The sequence below is a fragment of the Dermochelys coriacea genome, chromosome 5 (assembly GCF_009764565.3).
Source record: "Dermochelys coriacea isolate rDerCor1 chromosome 5, rDerCor1.pri.v4, whole genome shotgun sequence".
Taxonomy (NCBI): Eukaryota; Metazoa; Chordata; order Testudines; family Dermochelyidae; genus Dermochelys; species Dermochelys coriacea.
In genome coordinates this window covers 58,705,952-58,727,712 of record NC_050072.1, presented here as the reverse complement: position 1 = coordinate 58,727,712, position 21,761 = coordinate 58,705,952, and the positions used below count along the sequence as shown (strand labels likewise).

Below are 21,761 nucleotides of genomic sequence, written 5' to 3'. Positions count from 1 at the left end.
GATTTCTGGCTTCTGGCAGTCTGGAATTGTTAGGAAATAGCTTCAGTCTTCACAGTGATGTGAGAGAGACAATGGTGTAGAGTCCTCAGCGACCTCTACTGGTGACCCATTCCTGTACATTCAGGCCCCCAAATACCCTTCTCCTATTCTGCTCCTGGTACTGTAAATTCCAAGAACAAGACAACTTGCCCTGAGCTGAGTTCAGCTAAAGTCTATGGGCTTGATCTGGTAATTAGTGGATTAGATTCTACAGCCTAGGGAGGAGATCAGACTAAAACATAATGGTCCCTTCTGGTCTTAATTGTCCATGGAGATGGGGGGGGGGGAAACCACCTGTAGAAAGAATTATCTGGATAAGTATGAATTGATGTCCTGAACATCAAAAAAGACAATTGAAGAAACTCAGCTACTGCCTCTTGAAGTCATGCCCTGTTCTTTCTCTTGACTAACCATAATTTTTTTGGTGGAAAGTCATTTCTGAACATGTTAAATCTTACTGCCTCATGTTGGACAATGAAATAAGGTGGTTTGTCTCTCCCGTTATATTTGTATACTCTTTCTTTTGATTGCATTGTATCTTACTATTTCCTTATTCTGTGATCTTTTACTGCATTTGATAAAATACTGCCTTACTTTTTCACATTTCACCTAAGGAAGCAGTTGCTGGCACAATGGTTCTATAAGTCTACTTTATAGAATCATAGGACTGGAAGGGATCTTAAGAGGTCATCTAGTCCAGTCCCCTGCACTCATGGCAGGACTGAGTATTATCTAGACCAGAGATTGGCAACCTTTGGCACACCGTCCCATCAGGGAAATCCGCTGGTGGAACAGGACAGTTTGTTTACCTGCAGCGTCCGCAGGTTCAGCAGATCGCAGCTCCCACTGGTCGTGGTTCGCCGTTCCAGTTCAGTGGGGGCTGCGGAAAGCAGAGACCAGCACATCCCTCGGCCCAGGCTGCTTCCACAGCCCCCATTGGACTGAAACAGCAAACTGTGACCAGTGGGAGCTGCAATCAGCCAAACCTGCAGACTCTGCAGGTAAATAAACCATCCTGGCCCGCCAGCAGATTTCCCTGGCAGGTCGAGTGCCAAAGGTTGCTGATCCCTGATCTAGACCATCCCTGACAGGTGTTTGTCTCACCTGTTCTTAAAAAAAACTCCAATGATGGAGATTCCACAACCTCCCTGGGCAATTTATTCCAGTGCTTACCCACCCTGACAGGAAATTTTTCCTAATGTCCGACCTTAACCACCTTTGCTGCAATTTAAGACCATTGCTTCTTGTCCTATCCTCAAAGGTTAAGGAGAACAATTTTTCTCCTTCCTCTTTTTCCTCCAACCTTTTATATATTTGAAAACTGTTATGTCCCCTCTCAGTCTTCTCTTCTCCAGACTAAACAAAGCCAATTTTTTCAGTCTTCCCTCATAGGTCATTTTTGTTCCTCTTCTCTGGACTTTCTCCAGTTTGATCACAAGTTTTCTGAAATGTGGCATCCAGAATTGGACACACTATTCCAGTTGAGGCCTAATCAGCAGAGTAGAGCAGAAGAATTACTTCTTGTGTCTTGCTTATAACACTCCTGTTAATATATTCCAAAATGATGTTTGCATTTTTTACAAGTGTTACACTGTTCACTCTCATTCAGGATGTGATCCACTATGACCCCGAGATCCCTTTGTGTAGAACTCCTTCCCAGGCAGTCATTTCCCATTTTGAATTGATTGTTCCTTGGTAATAGGAGCATTTTGCCTTTGTCTTTAGTGAATTTCATCCTCTTTACTTCAGACCATTTCTCAAGATCATTTTGAATTTTAATCCTATTCTTGCACTTGCAACCCCTCCCAGGTTGGTATCATCCGCAAACTTTAAGTGTACTCTCTATGCCATTATCTAAATCACTGATGAAGATATTGAACAGAACCAATCCCAGAAATGATCCCTGTGGGACCCCACTCAATATGCCCTTCCAGCTTGACTGTGAACCATTGATGATTATTCTCTAGGAAGTTTTCCAATTACGCACCACCTTATAGTTGCTCTATCTAGGTTGTAAAAAGAAAAGGAGTACTTGTGGCACCTTAGAGACTAACAAATTTATTAGAGCATAAGCTTTCGTGAGCTACAGCTCACTTCATCGGATGCATTTGGTGGATTTCTCTAGTTTATTAGGATCAGCTGCAGCTACCCGTTGCTCTGGAGTGTTCAAAAAATGGTGACTTTATTATGGCATCTGCTCAGCTTCTCTCTTCCTGAGTTGGAGCAGGAGCTCACATGCAAGGATGGGCAGAGAAATAACTGGACATGCCATGGCCATGTAGAGGCAGCCTATTTGCCTAAATGCAGTTGGGGTGCAGACCATACTATACAAAAATTTAAAACCCACAAACTTTAGTCCTAAACTCTTCATTATTAGTTATAAAAAAGTTAACTTCAACACAAAGTCCTAATTAGTGACCAGAGTAAATTTCTGTTGCAATATAGCATAGTATTTAATAATACAGAAATAAGTTGTTTTACATTGTTTTGCTATATCTTCCTACATAGCAATTTAACATTTAAAAATAATGGTTAAAATATACATTTAAAGTGTGCCCAGTATTGTATTTAGTTTTCCCATCCTTTGGAATTGCTTCACATTTTGTTTATCAGAGCATTCTAATTAGCACAGGGGAAAAAAAATACAGCCAGGCCCTAAGTTATACAATCATTAGTATATGTAAATAGTTTTTTGTTGATTTTATCTCTCTATTGTTTCAGAGTTAGCACTGAGGTATTGTTTGCCAAATGTGTTCCCCAACCATCAAGAAACAAGCTTACAAGATTTTTTTTAAAAAAACCAAAACAAAAAACCAGTTTCTCACTAGATGAGAACATATTTTAGTTCTCAACAGCTAAAGAGCGAAAAGAAAGGACCAATCTGATCAATTTACACAGGTTCCAATTTGTGCAGAGGAACAACAAAAGCATAGGTTAGAGCCTTTTAGTGACATTTCCGAGCTTGATAATTCTAGAGGAAAAAGTTTATTTTCAATTTTTCATTCATTTTTATTAAATTTTAAATTAAATTAAAAAATCTGAAGCCCCCCACAATCCTCAAATCAGCTAAAATGGTTTCTATTGATTTTGCTTTAAATTTATCCTCAGCAGCTCTGTCTTTGAGTAGTTATGGGTCCAGCTGGGAGTACTTCAGAGAAAAAGAGCAGCATAAAGGAAACAAAAAACAATAAGAAGAATAAGCTTTAAGTTTCTTTGAAGATTGACAGAAAGGAAATTTAAAGCCTATTCTATAAAACCACATGCTTCTCCTTTTATGGAGACAGCTCCTGTGGCTACTTTAAAAAGACATCAAAGGCCATAATTGAAACAGTGACAGTTTCAGATGATGCTGAGATTTTAGGATCCAATACTTTCGATTCATTTTGTGTGAATTTAAACAAAACAAACAGTTTTTTAAAAAATAAGACCTATTTTAAGTTGCTTAGACACAAAAATATTAGAGATACATTTGAAGATGTTGTACCTATCAACTATAGTTACAAATAACTCCTAGGATTACTGTAATAGAAAGATTATAGTCACAACATATTCATCCACAAAATAGAATATTTATAAATTTATGGTATTGTTTTCACCACCCTCACAGTTTACCATAGCATATTACTCTTTTAGTATATGTACCTTTATTTTACAATCTGATTTTTTGGCTGTGCTGGGAAGTAAATTAAATAAAAACAATATTTCACATTTATATAGCTAGTATTTTTTACAAACATCAACTCTCACAACAGTACTATGAGGTAGGAAGTAGTATTTTCCCCATTTAACAGCTGGAGAAACTGATGCAGAGATGTTAAGGGACTTGTCCAAGGCCACAGAGAAGAGCCAAACACAGAAATCAGGATTTCCTGGTTTCCCACTCCCTTGCTAAAACCTCAGCCACAAACCCTCTCTAAATGAAACTACTAATTAGCTCTAGACCTCACTTCCCAACAGTAATTCATAAAACTTAATTTAATCTCATTTATTAAGTCTTCTTACACCCAACAAGCACTGGTTTGAAAGATGCTCCCTATTCGTCAAAATGCTGAATTATGAAAGTCTGTTGATTAGAATGCAAGAGCCTTTCAAAATTATCTCCTTACTTTTTAGTCCACAGTACCAAAGTACTTTTAGGCTACTTTGTTCAAGAAAGTGCTCAGTGTTCAGTTAGATTTCAATCCCCTGATTACAGAAATTATATAAATTCCTTTAGAAAATCAGCAGCTAAGTAAGAACAGCTTGTGTTCAGAAAGGACCAAATCCTGGTTCGCTTAAGTCAATACAAGTTTTGCTACTGACTTCAGTATCCTCTGAAAAATGACTTCACATCCGGAACAGGATTTGATCCATCCCATGCATAGAGAAGTGCAAATGCTTAGGCACAATTCAGTCAAAATGCATATTCTTTTCCAGTGCAGCAGAAGCAATACAAAGGCATATGTAAAAAGAAAAGGAGTACTTGTGGCACCTTAGAGACTAACAACTTTATTTGAGCATAAGCTTTCATGAGCTATAGATCACGAAAGCTTATGCTCAAATAAATTTGTTAGTCTCTAAGGTGCCACAAGTACTCCTTTTCTTTTTGTGAATACAGACTAACACGGCTGCTACTCTGAAAGGCGTATGTGTTCTTCCCAAATGCTTTGAAAACAGATATTTATCACTGCAAGGTTCTCTAGAACTCCCAGATACAGAGTTCTAGAGAACCTTGCAGTGATAAATATCTGTCTTCAAAGCATTTGGGAAGAACATTAATATGGCAGCTAGGTCTCCCATTTTTCAACTCAGTTAAACAAATCAGAAAAAAATGCCCTTTTATCTGAGGGTGAACTCAGTGCTCCAACTCCAAGCAGCTGCATCAAGAGTTGCGGGTGCTCAGGCCACTAATAACTGGGTACAGATAGTTTAGTGGCTGTATTAGAAGGCAGGGTAGGACACAATCGAATATAAATAACTAATAGGTTGCTTCATCCATATTGTCATCACTGCCAGCACCAAAGTCATCGCCATCTTCAAAATATGAAGCAATGTAGTCGTTTTCCTACATGAAAATACATTATAGATCAAAATACTTTAAGTTACTGATGTAGATGAGACAATTAAATGCACCGTTATTAAATGAGGCACATTGCCTCATAATGCTAGTCAGGAGAATACAGTATGATTTTGAAAGAAGAATATACAGGGGTACATCCTCCTTTCCTAGTTTGATGAGAGAGGAAAAGACCCACATTTTGGGATGTTTAAAGTTTGATTGTCTATACATGGACAAACTCATGGTGCCTCGAATACTTTCTTTGCTGGAGGAGCTACAGTTACCTAAGGCAATGAGTCATTTGGATCACACGCCAATGCAGCCTGAGATATAATCTGGATCTTGTTTTATTTTTTTTTTTTTAAATCTTCTGTTGTTTTCAGATGCCAACAGCCATCATAATATTGGGGAACCAAGACAAATAGTTTGAAAGCATGTTATGAAAAACTGTCTTAGATCTTTGTAAAAGTATCACTATAAATTTGCTGCACTTTATCAGTGATACAAATAAATAATGACATCCACTCTTAGTGCCAGGACTCACTTCTAACTGCTGAAACAAGATTTTGCAATATTTTGGTGATACTAACATATCTAACAGAACCTATTAAAATCAATCACAGCACTAAGCAGCGTAATGTGCAGCTTGTCCACGTAATAGTGGCTTTCTCATACCAACTTTTCCTCTAATGCAAAACAGCTAACAACTTTGTTGGTACACGTGGTTTTAATCATCATTCCTGTGACCATATTTACCTCTAACAAATAGGTTCTGTTTTGTTAGAGCTAGAAAAGGAACCAGTACCTCTTCGTGTTCCTCTTCATCATATTCTTCTTGTTCATTTGCTGCTGCTTCTTCTTCTTCTTCACCCTCTTTGTCTTTTTCTTTCTCCTTTTCCTCATCAGATTTTTCTTCATCACCTTTCTTTTCCAACTCCTGGCACAAGTTAGAACATGTTAAGGAGTCTATCAACAACATATCCTCCACGCTATCAAAATGCAGAGTTTAGTTTTGTTGTATTGCAACTAATAATAATAATGCAAGTAACCAAACAATGGTGTAGAAATAACAGGCAATTGTGTTGCTTACCAAAATGCCAGGATTTTCCTAGGACTTATTAGATCAAATACTAGCCATTATGTTTTTAGCACATTTGGTGTAGTACTACAGTGCTGAATTCCCTTCCCCGTTATCTTAGGATAAAGTGGTAATTATTTGTGCAGGCACACATGGTGCTTTATAAGACAAAGACCACCACATAACATCTGCTCCAATGTGCTTACATACTAAATCAGACAAAGACACACAGAGCAACTCTGCCTTTCAACCTCTTAATACCATTGTGTGCAACACATACTTCGACAATTATGGTCAAAACTTCCTCCCAATTTGCCTAACCATTGCCTCCAAATGTCCCCTCCTCACCCCCTCTCTTCTCAACTCACCACATGGGTTTATTTGCAACACTGGTAAGAGAGGGCACTGATAGATCTCTCCTTCCCTTTGGGGGAGGCACTTGAACGAAATTCTCTTGTTGTCTCTTCAGAGAACCCTTTTATTCAGTTAAGCCACATCCCCTCCCAGTGAGAATGAACAGCTAGACATCTTGTCAAAGGGCCAAAAAGCAGCAGTGTACAGAGGGGAATCATCACAGAGTATGGTCCTCACACCATCTCTCCAGACACCATACAGTCATGTGTCAGCAAGGCAAGGCAAGACAAGGCAAGACCAGGCCTGACCAGAGAAATGGCTAAAATGTGAGATGTCCCACCCAAAGTAGGATGATTGAGATGTAACAGCTATTGAATTCTCTTTGTGCAGCTTTACTCCTGGAGGAATTCTGTGTCACTGCACATGCACATAATTCATGTCCCTCGCAGATTTCTTTGCTTCCCTGCAGAAAAATGACTTCTTATGGGGAAGCAAAGGGAAGCCACACCTCTCCAGAGCAGTGCAGGCAGGTCAGTTCAGGCACCTGGGGCAGCCACTAGGGACGTAAATCATCTCTGGGAGCAGGGTGGGGTTTGGCCAGTCATGCGTGTGAGAGTGGCACACTGTCCCTCTTGCTTGCTATTGCGGCATGCTCAGGTGGAGGGGCAAGGCTTTGGGGTGTTTCTGAGGAGGCAGGATGGGGCAGACTCTCTCTACTCAGGCAGAGCAGAATGTGGCAGCCTGCCTGCTTAGCGAATTGTTGCCATTGTCCTGTGAATTCCCCCAGGAGTATAAAAGAAGTGTAAAAGTTTTAAGGCTCCTTTACATTGTCAGACTGGTGTAAAGGACAATATGGCTTATAAATGCTTATGGTACTTTAGTGATTATAACTAGTCTAAACTGGACTGAAAAAATGTCCTATTAAAATGTGCTCCATGAACTGTTTATTACTGACCTTTCTGGAATTTAATTCCCCAGCTTCACTTGCTCTTTAGTTGCCTATGATGTAACACTGAGCATACGACTGCATATATTTGTTGACTAATAACTAGAAATAAAGGATCAAACCTAGCTACATTACTATTAGGCAAGGGGGGTTGGAGATTTTCTTCAGTGCTCCCCACACCAAATCTCCATCCATGGTATTGTAGTTTAAATAAAATTTCCTAAATAATTGAAACCAGAGTGTTTATATTGCATTATTTTGACAAATAAAATATGCAGAATTTTAAAATACTGTGCACAGCATTTTTACTTTTTTGGTGCAGAATTCCCCCGGGAGTAAGCATGTATTGCACAACAGAGGCTATACAGAGAAACTGCATCTTTTGTATCAAGTAGGTCTTACCTCAATTTTTTTCAACACATCCACGTGACTTGTGAGAGTGGCAACTTTTGCCTTTTTCGTTTTTTCACCTGCTGAAGTAAAATAATAAGTTACTTAATGTTCCTGCTTAATTCCTACATGGAAAATACACATTACTCACTGTTAGAGATTACAGTACTGTTAACATCTATTATGGCAAATTAATGTAATGTCTGTGCTATATCCTTGCTTTACAGTTGCAAATCCTTTACCCTGCACTGAATTGCAATAGCCCAATTTATGTAAATGCTGCACTTTTTTCAGGCAGATTTGAAACTCAACTTTGAATAGGCATTTGTCCAAACTGTGATATTAAGCTTCAGTCAAATAATTTTCAAACATATATTCAAAGCTGGTTAAGAACGTACAGAAGAAAATATGTATTATTGTCATTTTCTATCATTTTAAATATATTAGAAACCCCCTGAATATCATTTTAATTCTTGTTCAGCATATGTAGCTTCAAGATCATAGTAGGTGTTTGTAGCAGGCTGGTAGTCCTCACTTTCAAACATCCTGCCATCTTAACAGCTGTTGATCCAGCTGAGAAAGGGTTAAGTTGCTTCTGCTGACTCCAGGTTGCTTATTACATGGATGTAAGTGAAGTAGATCTGTCTCTTCAGGGAGAAATAACCTAGGGTGTTGGCTAAGCAATCTTGACACATAAATCCTATGCCAAGCCTGTAGAAAAGGCTTGAGATGACCTTTACGTATTTCATTCTTTGTTAATAAAACCAAACCCTCCAAAGGAGTGAGCTTTTAATTCTACGTAGGTACGTGGACTTTGTTTTAAACCAAGCTATTTAAGAGTCTTTAAGTATAACTGTAAAATAATGACTCCCAAGAGGCAGCTCCATTTTTGGGATGAAAAAGTAGACTCCGAGCACTTTAGGCCCTAATTTTCAAAAATGTCAAGTCCCATCTGACTATCCAAAAGTAATAAGTTGTCAATGGAAAAGCCAAGAATAGAACTCAGATCTTTAGATCCCAAGTCCTCTACTTTACCCACTAGAGAAGGATTTCTCAAATGGGGATATAGCATTAATTCCTCTTTATGTGATAACCTATAAACTGCAAAAGTATAGAGATGGCAGTCATAATGCCATAGTAGAAAAGGAGCTGAGATTTGCACTTTTAGTTGGGATTCAACTTCGTCTTGTAAGAAGAATGCAACATAACCTCCCTAGAATTACAAGACTTACTCTTCACTTATTGAACAAGGAGGATAGGAACTTATAGAAAGTGTTGGAAGCTGTGTGGTTTTTCAAGTACACTAGAACACAATCTGATCGTGTTTTATCTGGACTAGCTTTTGAGAAAAGACTAAAGACTGACAGAAAGATATAGTTTCTACTATGTAGGAAGCATTTGTTGTTGACAGTGTTGATGTTCACTTGAATATTTTATCTAGACAGGGATTCTGTGGCAACAAGGAAATATTTTTAGCATACCTCTAACAATCCAACACAGTACATCTTTGATGCAAGTGGAGCTACTATGTAATAATTTATTAACTGTATGTTGACCTGATTGTGAGGATGCTTGTTTCTGAATATACTGATTTAGTTTTATAGAGAGCTATAAGGAAAGCAAACAGGAAGGAAACAGAATCACTTAAGCCACTTCTCCAAAAACATCTGAGGGTTGTTCAAGTCAATGCCACTAAGGAAAAGGCCTGGGAACCGGAAGATCTAAAGGGCTATAGCAGTTTAAAAAGAGACTCTCAGGAGAGGGTTGGGGTTTTTTTGGTTTTTTTTTTTAAGTGAGTGGGGGAGAAGAGTTGTTCAGAAGAACCAGGTCGACGTACAGACACTTGCTGGGGGGGGGGGGGGGTGAGGGTCTGAAGCAGTTAGGCCTTCTAGGTCACCATCACAGGATGGCAGGGTTTAGGCATGTAAAACTATTATCTTACAATGCTTTTTCTCTAAACGCTTTGTTTTTTCTGTTAAAATAAATAATATATTGGTTCTAAGGCGACTGGTCACTACATACACCTGGTCACAGTTTCTCGAAGGGCAGAACCAAAGATGACAAACACAGTTGCACCTGCTGGGTACGCATGGTTGAAATACATCATGATGTAGGGAAGGGCATGGTCTCAGAGGAGAAGAACTGCAGAATTCCACCCCTGGGAGGTAAAGGCATGAATCCTAAAACATGCACTCAGAGACCAGAAAAGGGACAGAGGTGCAACTAGCCCTTTAATCATGGCAATGTCATTATCCAGAAGTAAAAGTCACTCTCAGCAACATATATAGTTAGAATGGGCAAAGCAAGTTGGGTTGGATTCCAAGATAAAAAAACTGACTTGCGCTAAGAGGGGAAAACCCAAAACTACCACCCTCTTCTAAAAACACACACATTTGACTTGATTATAATGTGTTATCTAGATCAGTGATTCTCAAACAGGTGTCCTTACTCCAGGGGATCCGTGAGTCATGTCCGGGGGGGCCTCCACCCTCACTGATCAACTCCTCCCCCTCCCTCCTAGTGCCTCTTGCACACCACGGAACAGCTGTTCAGTGGCGTACAGGAGGGACTGGGAGCGGGAGCAGGGATGGCGCACTCGGGGGAGGAAAGAGGCGGGGTAGAGGAGGGGCAGGAAGAGGTGGGGCCTTGGGAAAGCGGTGGAGTGGGGAAGGGCCTGGGGCACAGCAGGGGCTGAGCACCCCCAGGGAAAATTAGAAACTGGCTTGTGGGTCCGCAAAAAATTTTAAATCAAAATGGGGGTCCTGCTGAAGTCTGAGAACTACTGATCTAGATTACTGTTCTCATAGTACGCCAAGATGATGTAATGTACTCATGTGTTAATGGCCACCTTTCTACAAACCTGTGCAGACTGTGTTTTCTGAAAGGCTTCTAAATATATATATATATTTATATATATATATATATATATATATATAAAATATATATATATATACATATTTTTTTTTGTAAAGGAATCTATATCTTTCTTACGCTCACAGAAGTTAAACTGTTCAGTTGATTTCTGTTGATATTAAAGAGAAAAATGGTCACTTTTGGTGTGAGATCAAATTAATAAAAACGTTTCTTAAAAGCAGTGACTTTGAGCCTATGTTTATGGTCATCATTTAATGTCACTCAAGCAAAGGAACAAATCAGCAGCTGATTTTCTTAGGATCTGGGAGAGCCAATTACTGGCTCAAAGTCTGTATAAATACAGCACTAATTACACTTTTGAACAACAGCTATATACTGGTTATTCTTCTTTGGCGATCTTGACAATAAGAATTTAATTTCCAGGAGAATGCTTGCACTCTACTTTTAGTACCATGCTTCTCAGTGAGGCTCTTAAAAGGAACAAAGCTTCCAGATAAGCCAGTCTCCATGACTACTGCACATTCACTTTTCTGTGTTCTATTTTATCCTTGAACTGAAAGATGACACACTAAAGACTTGGACAAGGGGTAATGAAAGTAAATAATTATACATAACAGACATCTAGGTATCAGTCAAAGGGTTGTTTCATGTCAACAAAACAATAGTTCTCTAGAGAAAATCGGAATAATGATCATGCATGCTGGGGAACACTGAAAAATAAATACATTTTGTAGTGAAAATTAAACTCCTTTCTCTTTCAGAGCAACCAATACCAGCTCTAATTGTTGTTGAAGGATCTGGTTCACAATTCTGTCAAAAAGAGCTGAAAATAAACAAAAAAGGAAAAATAGGGAAAAACAGAAGTTACATTAATTCACATACAAAAACTAAAACAAACAGAAGAGCCAACCAAATCACAAGCAGGAACGCAAATCATGGAGTACGGGAAAACAGCGGTTAAAGATGTTTTCAAAATTCTGAAAGCAACAGCAAAAGAATACAAGTATATTTTAAATAACTCAGTGCTACCCCATCAGCGTTCAAAGACATATTGGTATGCAAAGCAGGAAATGCAGATACACCAGCTCCAATAAGTTCACTATTATTTTCTTAAAAATATCAAAATTTAATTTTTGGTAGTTCTGAAAACATCCTATAAAACAATAAATAGATCAGTCAAATAATGTTTTAAAAAAATCCTAGTCAAAATGTTTAAAAAATTATTACCACTGTTTTATTTTCAACTAGCTCTAACAATTGTCTCTCTCATATATAATTGCTAGGAACTGAATGCTCCTTAAAATTACTTCAGCTACCTTTTTTGGTCTTTTTCCTTGGCTTCATCTCTCTTGGGAGTCTTCTCCAATCTGCAAAAGAAATAATTTTAATAAACAGGAACTATTATTTATTTGTATTACATTAGTGCCCAAAGGACCCAAGGAGGGTTGGGGTCCTATTGTTCTTGGTGCAGTACAAATATAGACCCTGATACTGAAAACAGGCTCAAATTTTTGGTATCCAACTAGTTCCAATAAAGTAAACACAGTACCTGTGTACTTGAAATTTAGCCCTAATATAAAGATTTACAGAATCAGGCCCATATAACAAAAAAGAGTTTCTTTCCCGAAGAAGCAACTAAAGTTCAGACATCAGTGAACCTAATAACCTTTAATTTACATGTAATAATTAGCAGTAGTGAAGCTATATAAATAAAGCTGAGGTGGCCTTTCCATTCCAAACCCCAAATCTTCAGATCACTGACACCACAAATTTTCATTGATTAAATTTCTCATGTTAATCCTCAGCTCAAGCTTGAATTTTTGGGGGAAAATGTGATGCAAGTCTGAGACACTAAGTTGCAAGTAAAGGTGGAAAAAATCAGATTTATTTTTTCAAGCAGCTCAAACACAGTTTTGTCAAGTTTGCAGTGGTAAAACATGTGTCTGTGCCTCCACAAGGAATACACGATTTAGAAAGGTTGCAAATGCCATTTCACTGGCATTGTTTTAAAATGGAGAAAGTGGGTGTGACGCATGACCATTCTTTGCAGTTCACCCTAATTGAGTGACCTCAGTTAGCTCTCCTGGGACTTTGGTCACAGTGGCATAGTCTGGCTTGGATATACATTACCACAGGTTAATTGGGTTTCTGGATCAGAACCACACACTTCCCAAAAATTAATTTTGATATTGGAGAGTTTAAGGATTAAAAATCAGTTACAAAGAGTGAGCCAGGATCATATGAAGATCTTGACAGAAAAACCCTTGAAGAATTGTGCTTGCAGAGGGGGCTGGGAGCTGTGCTGATTCAGAATGGGGAAGTAGGTAAAAGGCATCCTACTGCATATCTAAGCAAAAAATTTACACCCACTGAACAACACCATGCTATGCAGTGCAACTGTGTGAGCAGTAAAGCAACTCAAACCCTATTTGTATAATAAGATGTTTACCATGTTCAGTGATCATGCTCCCTTAGTGTGGTTACACAAAGCAAAAGAAACCAATTCTAGGTTACTCTGTTGGCGTTTGGCCTTGCAAGAGTTTGATATGGACATAATTCATATCAAAGGAAACAGAATCTTGTGGCTGATGCCTTGTCAAGGTTGGGAGATCCTTGAGGTTTATCCAGGAGCTCTAATTAGCTCTCTTCCACATCAATCTCACGTTGGGAGTGTGACGCATGACCAGAAAGCGTTAAGCATCCTACAGGATAAATGACTCAAATTCAATCTTTAAAAACATATATGAAGTTAATGTTTGTGTTTTTACATATATATTGGTAGAGATCAACAATATAATCAAAGAGTCCCTATCTATGCTGGATTCTGTTAATTCAGAGATCAAAAGAACATCTTAACATTTAAATGAACTGTAAACATAGGATACCGCTGTTTTCATCTCTCTTTGAAATGTATAGCAAATCATCTGTGAATGGTGGAAAAACAGGCAATTGTACGTTAATCTGTGTGAATAATTACCAGTAATGCTTAGGAAATGGGTCCACTTCAATGTCCACATGTGTGTCTATTGTTTGCCAAAGAACTACAAGCTGTCACAAGAAGGCCTGAAACTGTATAAAGATGTTTGGGTCCCAATCCTTTTTATCTCAGATCTGCTTGAGGTTTCATGCAGGGGAAGCCTGAGCCATAAGAACTGAGATCCCAGTCCTGACTGGACCACACTGAATATAAACATTGGACTATAACCTATGAACTATTTCTGAAAGAACTCTTTGCATCTACAAAGCTCACCATCTCCGCTATGAATCTGAATCTCAAGATTGACTCATGTCTTTATGTATACTGATCTCTTAACCAATCCTCTCTCTTTTCTTTTTAAATAAATTGTAGTTTAGTTAATAAGAATTGGCTGTAAGCGTGTATTTGGGTAAGATCTGGAATATTCATTAACCTGGGAGGTAATGTGTCTGATCCTTTGGGATTGGTAGAACTTTTTTATATGATGAATAAGATTTTCAGTAATCCTTGTCATATTTGACTTGCGTATCTTGGTGGAGGCCTAAGGCTGGATTACTTCAAGGGAACTGTGTTGTTGGCTTCTGGGTAACCAGTGAGGTATTATAGAAGCTGTTTTGTGCTGGCTTGTTAAATCTAAGTAGTGGAATATCCATCAGCTTTGGGGATTGCCTGCCCCATATTTTGCAGTCCACCCTAATTGAGTGATCTCAGTTGACTCCCCTGGGACTCTGGTCACATTGGGCATTTAAGAAAACTGGCAGATTACTCAAGATCCATGCAGAATTTCACTGTTGTAATTTACATTATTACCTGGGATCCATTCCATGGATTCTTTTTTCATCTGCAGGTACTTTTTACTATATTTTTCAATTCCTAGAGAACAAGAAAAACCTGCAGTTATTGAATTCCATTTCATTTATATGCTATTAACCAAGGCAATCCAAACACTGTATTATATGCTTCCCTTGACCCAAATATACATACACCACACACACACACCCCTTCCTTTTATGCAGGTTTCAGAGTAGCAGCCGTGTTAGTCTGTATTCGCAAAAAGAAAAGGAGTACTTGTGGCACCTTAGAGACTAACAAATTTATTAGAGCATAAGCTTTCGTGAGCTACAGCTCACTTCATCCGATGAGCTGTAGCTCACGAAAGCTTATGCTCTAATAAATTTGTTAGTCTCTAAGGTGCCACAAGTACTCCTTTTCTTTCTTCCTTTTATGCAGATGCACTTTCCATTTTGCTGATGATGAACATGTTTAACTGTACTACGGTGAGCAGTTCCCTTGAAATCAATGGGACTACTAACATGCATAAAGACTTGTCTACACTTAAACCGCTAGAGCAGCACAACTGCACCATGGTAGTGCATCAGTGAAGACACTACCTACGCCGATGGGAAGGTTCTCCCATTTGCATAGGAAATCCACCTTCCCGAGAAACAGTAGCTAAGTTGACGAGAGAATTCTCCCGTCAACCTAGTGCAGTCTACACTGGGGGCTAGGTCAGTTTAACAGCATCACTCAAGTGTAGAGATTTTTCACATCCTTGAATATTTACCTACTTTCCTTGTATAGAGCAGGCCCCAGCGTAGATGAGGATTTAGTCAGTTAGACCTTGCCTTCATGGGAAAGTTTTACCATTTATACTGATCTAGTATACAGGTTGGCAAAAGCTCTACTGTCGACACAGTTATACGAGCAAAAAAAGTCCTTTTGCCAGTATAGCTTATTTTATTTAGGGAACCGGTATAAGCTATATCTAAATTATGCCTAAATTATTAAGAAGGTTTGCTGGTATAGTTATACTATGAACCCTGTCTAGTGTAGATAAAGTCTTATTCTGGTATGTGGCTTTTTTCATTATGGCTTAATCCCTTTCCCAAGCAACATAAACTTAACTGAAAAAATGCACTCATATTGGAAAAAAAAAAGTGTCTACATGAAGAGTTATAAAATTTTAAATCCACACCTTAGATTATAATGAAAAACCTTCCCATGTAGACAAGCCATCCCTCAGTAAAAAAAACACTGGGACTGGAACTTAGGCATTCTTGACTGTTAGTCCTTCTTTATTACTATAAACCATAATGCCTCAAAACAAAAAAAATAAACACCCATTCAATACAAAATTATTAATTTCTACTGCAGTAATGCCTAACGATCCCCAAAAGGATGAGGGTCTCTGTATACTAGGCACTGTACTAACAAACCACCCCAGAGAGCTCAGAGACTAAGATTTACACAAGACACAGAGTAAAATAATGGGACAAATTAGGATGATGGGAGGTGGAAACGTAACAGTACATTCAACTCTAAATCAATTACATATATGACTCCCTATCATTTGGGCTTCCAGTCTGTTACCAGGGCAAATGTAAGCACAAGAGCCAAGAATATAGTGGAATAAAAGCTTATGTTTAAAACGATGGTGCCTCAATGGGCACCTAAAGTAACTGGTGTTGGGTGTTTTTTGTATGAACTGTCAATGTCAGGAGAGGAAAAACCAGTGGCTTTGATTTCAGGATGAAGCCTATTATGGAAGAACATTATTGCAACTGCTAACATCAGGGAGGATTTGATTTAAACCACTAGTCAGGAAGACTCGATTTAATCATGGTTTTCTACATTCTACATAAAACATTCTTGTTGGTTGTTATAACCTTAATACATATTTTTGACAACTCAGAAATAGATGTAGGTTTCGCTTTTAGAAGGTACACACTAAACATTTTTAAACAGTGATTTATTTTGAAAACTTTTCAGATTAGTTTTACAGCTATATTAGAAAATGAATGATTGCTTGGTTGGTTATTTCATTTACCAAAGGTAACTGAAGCAGATATATGAAGTCACTGGGAGGTGAACTATCATTAATATTTGGAGGATTTTCTTGCCATGCTGTATTAGGAGGAGAACATCACCAGACAGATATTTAAATTGTTTTAGTTAACTAAAACAACATTAAGTATTCTGGATTTTTTTCTTCAACAGCAAACATATAATATTTTAACAAAACAAGAATATGTCCCTTGCTTCTCACATTTATCTCCAGACTTCTTCTCCTTGTCCAGATCTATTCCGCCCGCAACAATCTTCTATTCATTGAACTTTTTGAAACTTTGCACTTTGAGAGAGAGGTAAGGGATTGACTCTGTGTACACAAATTTGCAGAGGGACAACAGAGTTGAGGTCTATTATTTCTCACCTCTTTATATTATTTAAAAACATTTTTGCTGTTAACAAGCATGTTACCTCTGGAGACACAAATCCACAGTTTGAGAACTGCAAAACTAAGCATCTCTGATGGTATCTTCTAGACTGAGCATTGGGTCCCATTGGGTAGATAGAAAGATTAACCTAAATAATCTATACAGAAACCTGTGGAACTATAAGATTGGGTCCCTCATCCATGAACTATTGGAACTCATTTACAAAACTTTTCTTAAACATTGCATGAATATATTGTCTCATACTACAGAATTAGAATTTGTAATCCCTATTCCATGATAAGATATCTTTGAGCTATAATGTATCTTTTGATAGGTTTTTTTCCCTCAAAAAGCATTTTATCAAAAAAGTCCAATTTTTTTTTTAATAAATCATTGATTTTTATCCACCCTGGCTAACATATGCAGTAAAATCTGTGTGCACCAGTGACTGATCTTAATCAACCATAGCTACTTGGCAAATTCAAACAGCTTCTCTTTTGCCACTGTAGCATAGACACTTACTACAGTGATGAAAGGGGTTTTTTCCATTATTGTAGTAATCCACCCCCACAAGAGGCAGTAGCTAGGTCAATGGGGTTTGTGTTGGCTTAAGTACAGTTTTTCATACCCCTGAGTGACCTAGTTAGGTTGACCTAAGTTTTAGCTATAGACCAGGCCTTCAGAATTTGTAAAGGCACCTATCTTCAAGCTAATTAAAATGTTTCAAAAGTTATCATTCATTTTAATATGGATGTACTAAATTCAGGAGAAAGCAGAATGGACAATATTTTTCAGCATGACTGATAGTAACGATAAGTAGCAGGCAACAGAATACACCTGTGTTTAAATAATATCTTCTCAGTTCAGTTGATGGATGTTACCCCAGTTCCCACACATAATTTCCCACCATATCCCAAATAAACAAGAATTAAAATTAAGCTCATGAATCGAGCAGATCAAATCATGTATTCCACAGCCTAAAATTTGTATTAACATTATAAAAAATAAAAATCATACGACAAAATATTATCCACGAGTGATATTGCCAAGATGCAATATCTTCTCCCACATCTTTCTTTTGCCACCTTTGCCATTTTAAATCATTTCATAAGAGCATTTGGTTATTTTAATCCAAGAAAACAAAAAAGGAGTGAAATACTTCTTTCACCAGTTGACTACTTAATGACTGTATATTTGATAATCAGGGTCAGGTGTGCAGATTGGTCTAACTTCTGGAAGGAGAAACAGAGATTACATCTTCTGCTACTGCAGGATTCTTATAGCTTTGTGTCATAAATATAAAGGGAAGGGTAAACACCTTTAAAATCCCTCCTGGCCAGAGGAAAAACCCTTTCACCTGTAAAGGGTTAAGAAGCTAGGATAACCTCGCTGGCACCTGACCACAATGACCAATGAGGAGACAAGATTCTTTCAAAGCTGGAGGGAGGGAGAAACAAAGGGTCTGTCTGTCTGTGTGATGCTTTTGCTAGGAATAGAACAGGAATGGAGTCTTAGAACTAGTAAGTAATCTAGCTAGATATGTGTTAGATTATGATTTCTTTAAATGGCTGAGAAAATGGACTGTACTGAATAGAATGAATATTCCTGGCTTTGTGTCTTTTTGTAACTTAAGGTTTTGCCTAAAGGGATTCTCTGTTTTGAATCAAATTACCCTGTAAGGCATTTACCATCCTGGTAAATGGTAAAAGGTATTTTACAGAGGTGATTCTTTTTACCTTTTCTTGTATTAAAATTCTTCTTGTAAGAAATTGAATGCTTTTTTCATTGTTCTTAAGATCCAAGGGTTTGGGTCTGTGGTCCCCTATGCAAATTGGTGAGGATTTTTATCAAGCCTTCCCCAGGCAAAGGGGTGCAAGGTTTTGGTGAGGCTTTGGGGGGGAAAGACTTTCCAAACAACGCTTTCCCAGTAAACCCAGTCAAATGTTTGGTGGTGGCAGTGGAAGTCCAAGGGCAAAGGGTAAAAAGTTTGTACCTTGGGGAAGTTCTAACTTAAGATGGTAAAAGTAAGCTTAGGAGGTTTTCATGCAGGTCCCCACATCTGTACCCTAGAGTTCAGAGTAGGGAAGGAACCTTGACACTTTGTCTGTAATATCTGCTGCTGGCCACCATCAGACACAGGATACTAAACTAAATTGACCTTTGGTCAGATTGAGAATGGTAATTTCTGTGTCCCTTAAAGTCCTCAACCAACATCATTTACCATATCTGGCAGTCAGGCTAGGCTCACAGGAAGATGGTGGAATTGACAAAAAAGGTTGAACAGGGAAAAAAATCCACTCTGAATAATGAGAGCCTTCTATGATTGCTAGATTTTTGATCCTCCTGCAGTGAAGCTGGGAGGTACTTGGGTCCTTTGTTTTCCCCAATGCAATTTTCAAAGGACTTGGAAACTTTGATTTAAACAACGCTTATCAACAACCTACTTAAAAGGTAAAACATATGTATTGGAAGTCAAATACAATATGTCAGCCAACACAGAGAGACAACAAATATTTTCAAAATTAAATTGCAGTTTTATAAAGTTTTTAAAAAAAAAAAAAAAAGGGGGGACAGATACTATGGTCTAGGTGAAAAAGCATAAGGCTGGCAGTCAGGAATTCCTGATTTCTAATTCCACCTCCACCACTGATTCAAGCATTGGTAAATCTTTTCACCTCTGTCCTTCTCAGCTTTCCCATCAGTAATATTACTTATCATACCTATCTGTCTTTCAGGGATGTTGTGAAGTTTACAATGGAACACTGACTAATTTGGGCTGTGATAGAGTAACCTTTAACTGATTAAAATATTATATACCAATTAAAAATAAAATAATCTGGCTACAGTTTAAAGGGTCCTTATTGGAACCTGGGCTGTTTAAAAAAAAAAAAAAGAGAGAGAGGATTCTGTGCTCCACTGTTATTGATTATAAGGGCATTTTCAGCAAGGAAGAAATTGATTGACTAAACAGAGTTGTCAAATACACAAACAAAACAAATTGAGAAGAACAGACTTCTCCCAAAACACATGCACTACTTTTTAGTTACAGCAAACATAGGCATTACTTGTAATTCTCCTAGGTGCAAAAGTTTCACTATTCAGTGTCAGTACTACAGCTTGAAAATAAAGTGCTAATTATTACATTTTTCATACAAAAACACATTTTGCTGTTTTAAAAATTACATTTATGCAGAACAAACCTTGATTTTCATCTTCGTTTCGCATAAAATAAGGCATTTTTTTCATACTTGCTCTAAATTCTTGCTTTAAGGCCAACATATAATCCTCTTCCTCTCCCATTTTCAGAGGCACTGGCTTAAAATCTGTTGGCTGTGTAAATTATTAAGGTGCGTTATTATGCTACTATCCGACACATACAGCAACACAAAAAACTGCAGGAAAAATGTGATACTTAGAGGGGTGCGATTATGTATTATGCTAGTTTGCAAATGTATTGTATTTTTGACAATATGTTCAGAACTTTATAAAGCATATTTTTCAGTTAAATTGTAAAAAGGGTGTATTTCTTTTTAATGAATCCATCGGTGCAAATCTCTATTAGGAAAGAAAGAAAACAAGTATCTAAAACATTTTCTTGACTATTAAAAAACATAAAATTCTAATTCAACTGACTTTAGATCAGTGAAGCAAGACGAAAATCATCATCCCTCCAAATACAGTGCCTCAGGCTGACTTAACCTGCTCTGAACCCCTTGCTGCTATCTTAAGTCAGAGAACAACTTCAGCAATACCTCTTCCCAAAATACAGTTGGATCTGTGCTAAACATGATTAATCTAAACAATGGGGACTGATTTTTATTTTTATTTTTTTTAAATCATGCTTTTTACCTCATGGACAGTCTAATACAATTTAACAAATCTGCTGTCAAGAACAAAAAAGTCTCTTCCCACTGTGGCCTTGTCTACATTAGAGAACGCGGGATCTGTAATCCTCTCACAATGCAGCTCCATTGGTGATAGCAACAGTGAGGCTGTAGTATAGACAAGACTCAGACTGTTTATACTATCATCAGACAACAGTGTAAAACACCTGTTGTTGAGGTTTCTATCACTGGGAGCACATGGTTACATGGACTAGTTACTTTCAAAACTGATTGATAGAGTTTAGGATTTTTCCACGTTTAACAGTTCTCCTCATTACCTGAATATGAAACACATTACACAGACATGCAACATGCTCTTAAAATTATGCTTCAGTACTTACGGGAAATAGTGGACGGGGCTTGAATGCTACTTCAGGTAGCGTTTCACCTTTGGCAAAGCCAATAGCCTCGATGTTGAAAGTAAATGCAGCACGTCCTCTTCCTTTCCCTGACCCAGCCATTTGGAGTTACTGAAAATATTACACCCTTCGTTAGATTCTAGTTGTATCACAAAAAAATAAAGCCAAAATTAAGATGGAAAAAAGTCAAAGACTAAGAAGAGGTACTTTTCAATTGCAAGACTCAGATCACTTATGAGCTCCAGCTTGGAAAAAAGTTACTTCTGTCTGGAAATCAAACTGGACTCAAGACTCCATTTTTCGTTTTTAACCAAAACTGAGGCTGTTTTAAAACGAAAAAGAAAAGGAGGACTTGTGGCACCTTAGAGACTAGCACATGTATTAGAGCATAAGCTTTCCTGAGCTACAGCTCACTTCATCGGATGCATCTAATAAATAAATAAATAAAAGCTTATGCTCTAATACGTGTGTTAGGCTCTGAGGTGCCACAAGTCCTCCTTTTCTTTTTGCGAATACAGACTAACACGGCTGCTACTCTGCAACCCGTTTTAAAGCTGAGAACTTAAAAAAGATGGGAACACGTGTGAGCCAGCCCCGCCCCCGGCTA

The 21,761-nt window shown here is 37.9% G+C and overlaps 1 protein-coding gene across 2 annotated transcripts; it reads right to left on the bottom strand.

Annotated features, from left to right (window-relative positions):
- Positions 1-2,471: 2,471 nt before the first annotated feature.
- Positions 2,472-21,557, bottom strand: POLR3G (RNA polymerase III subunit G). Of its 2 annotated transcripts, none has more exons than XM_038402397.2 (7): positions 21,137-21,557; positions 20,112-20,241; positions 14,507-14,569; positions 12,036-12,086; positions 7,858-7,925; positions 5,883-6,014; positions 2,472-5,083 (listed from the first exon to the last, which is right to left on the bottom strand). In XM_038402397.2, the coding sequence occupies exons 1-7, from the start codon at positions 21,254-21,256 to the stop codon at positions 4,997-4,999; spliced, it is 651 nt and encodes a 216-aa protein (XP_038258325.1). In that variant the 5' UTR covers positions 21,257-21,557; the 3' UTR covers positions 2,472-4,996. The 2 variants fall into 2 exon arrangements, with proteins under 2 accessions (XP_038258325.1, XP_038258324.1); XM_038402396.2 differs by having other exon boundaries at positions 7,858-7,928; positions 21,137-21,555.
- Positions 21,558-21,761: the final 204 nt, after the last annotated feature.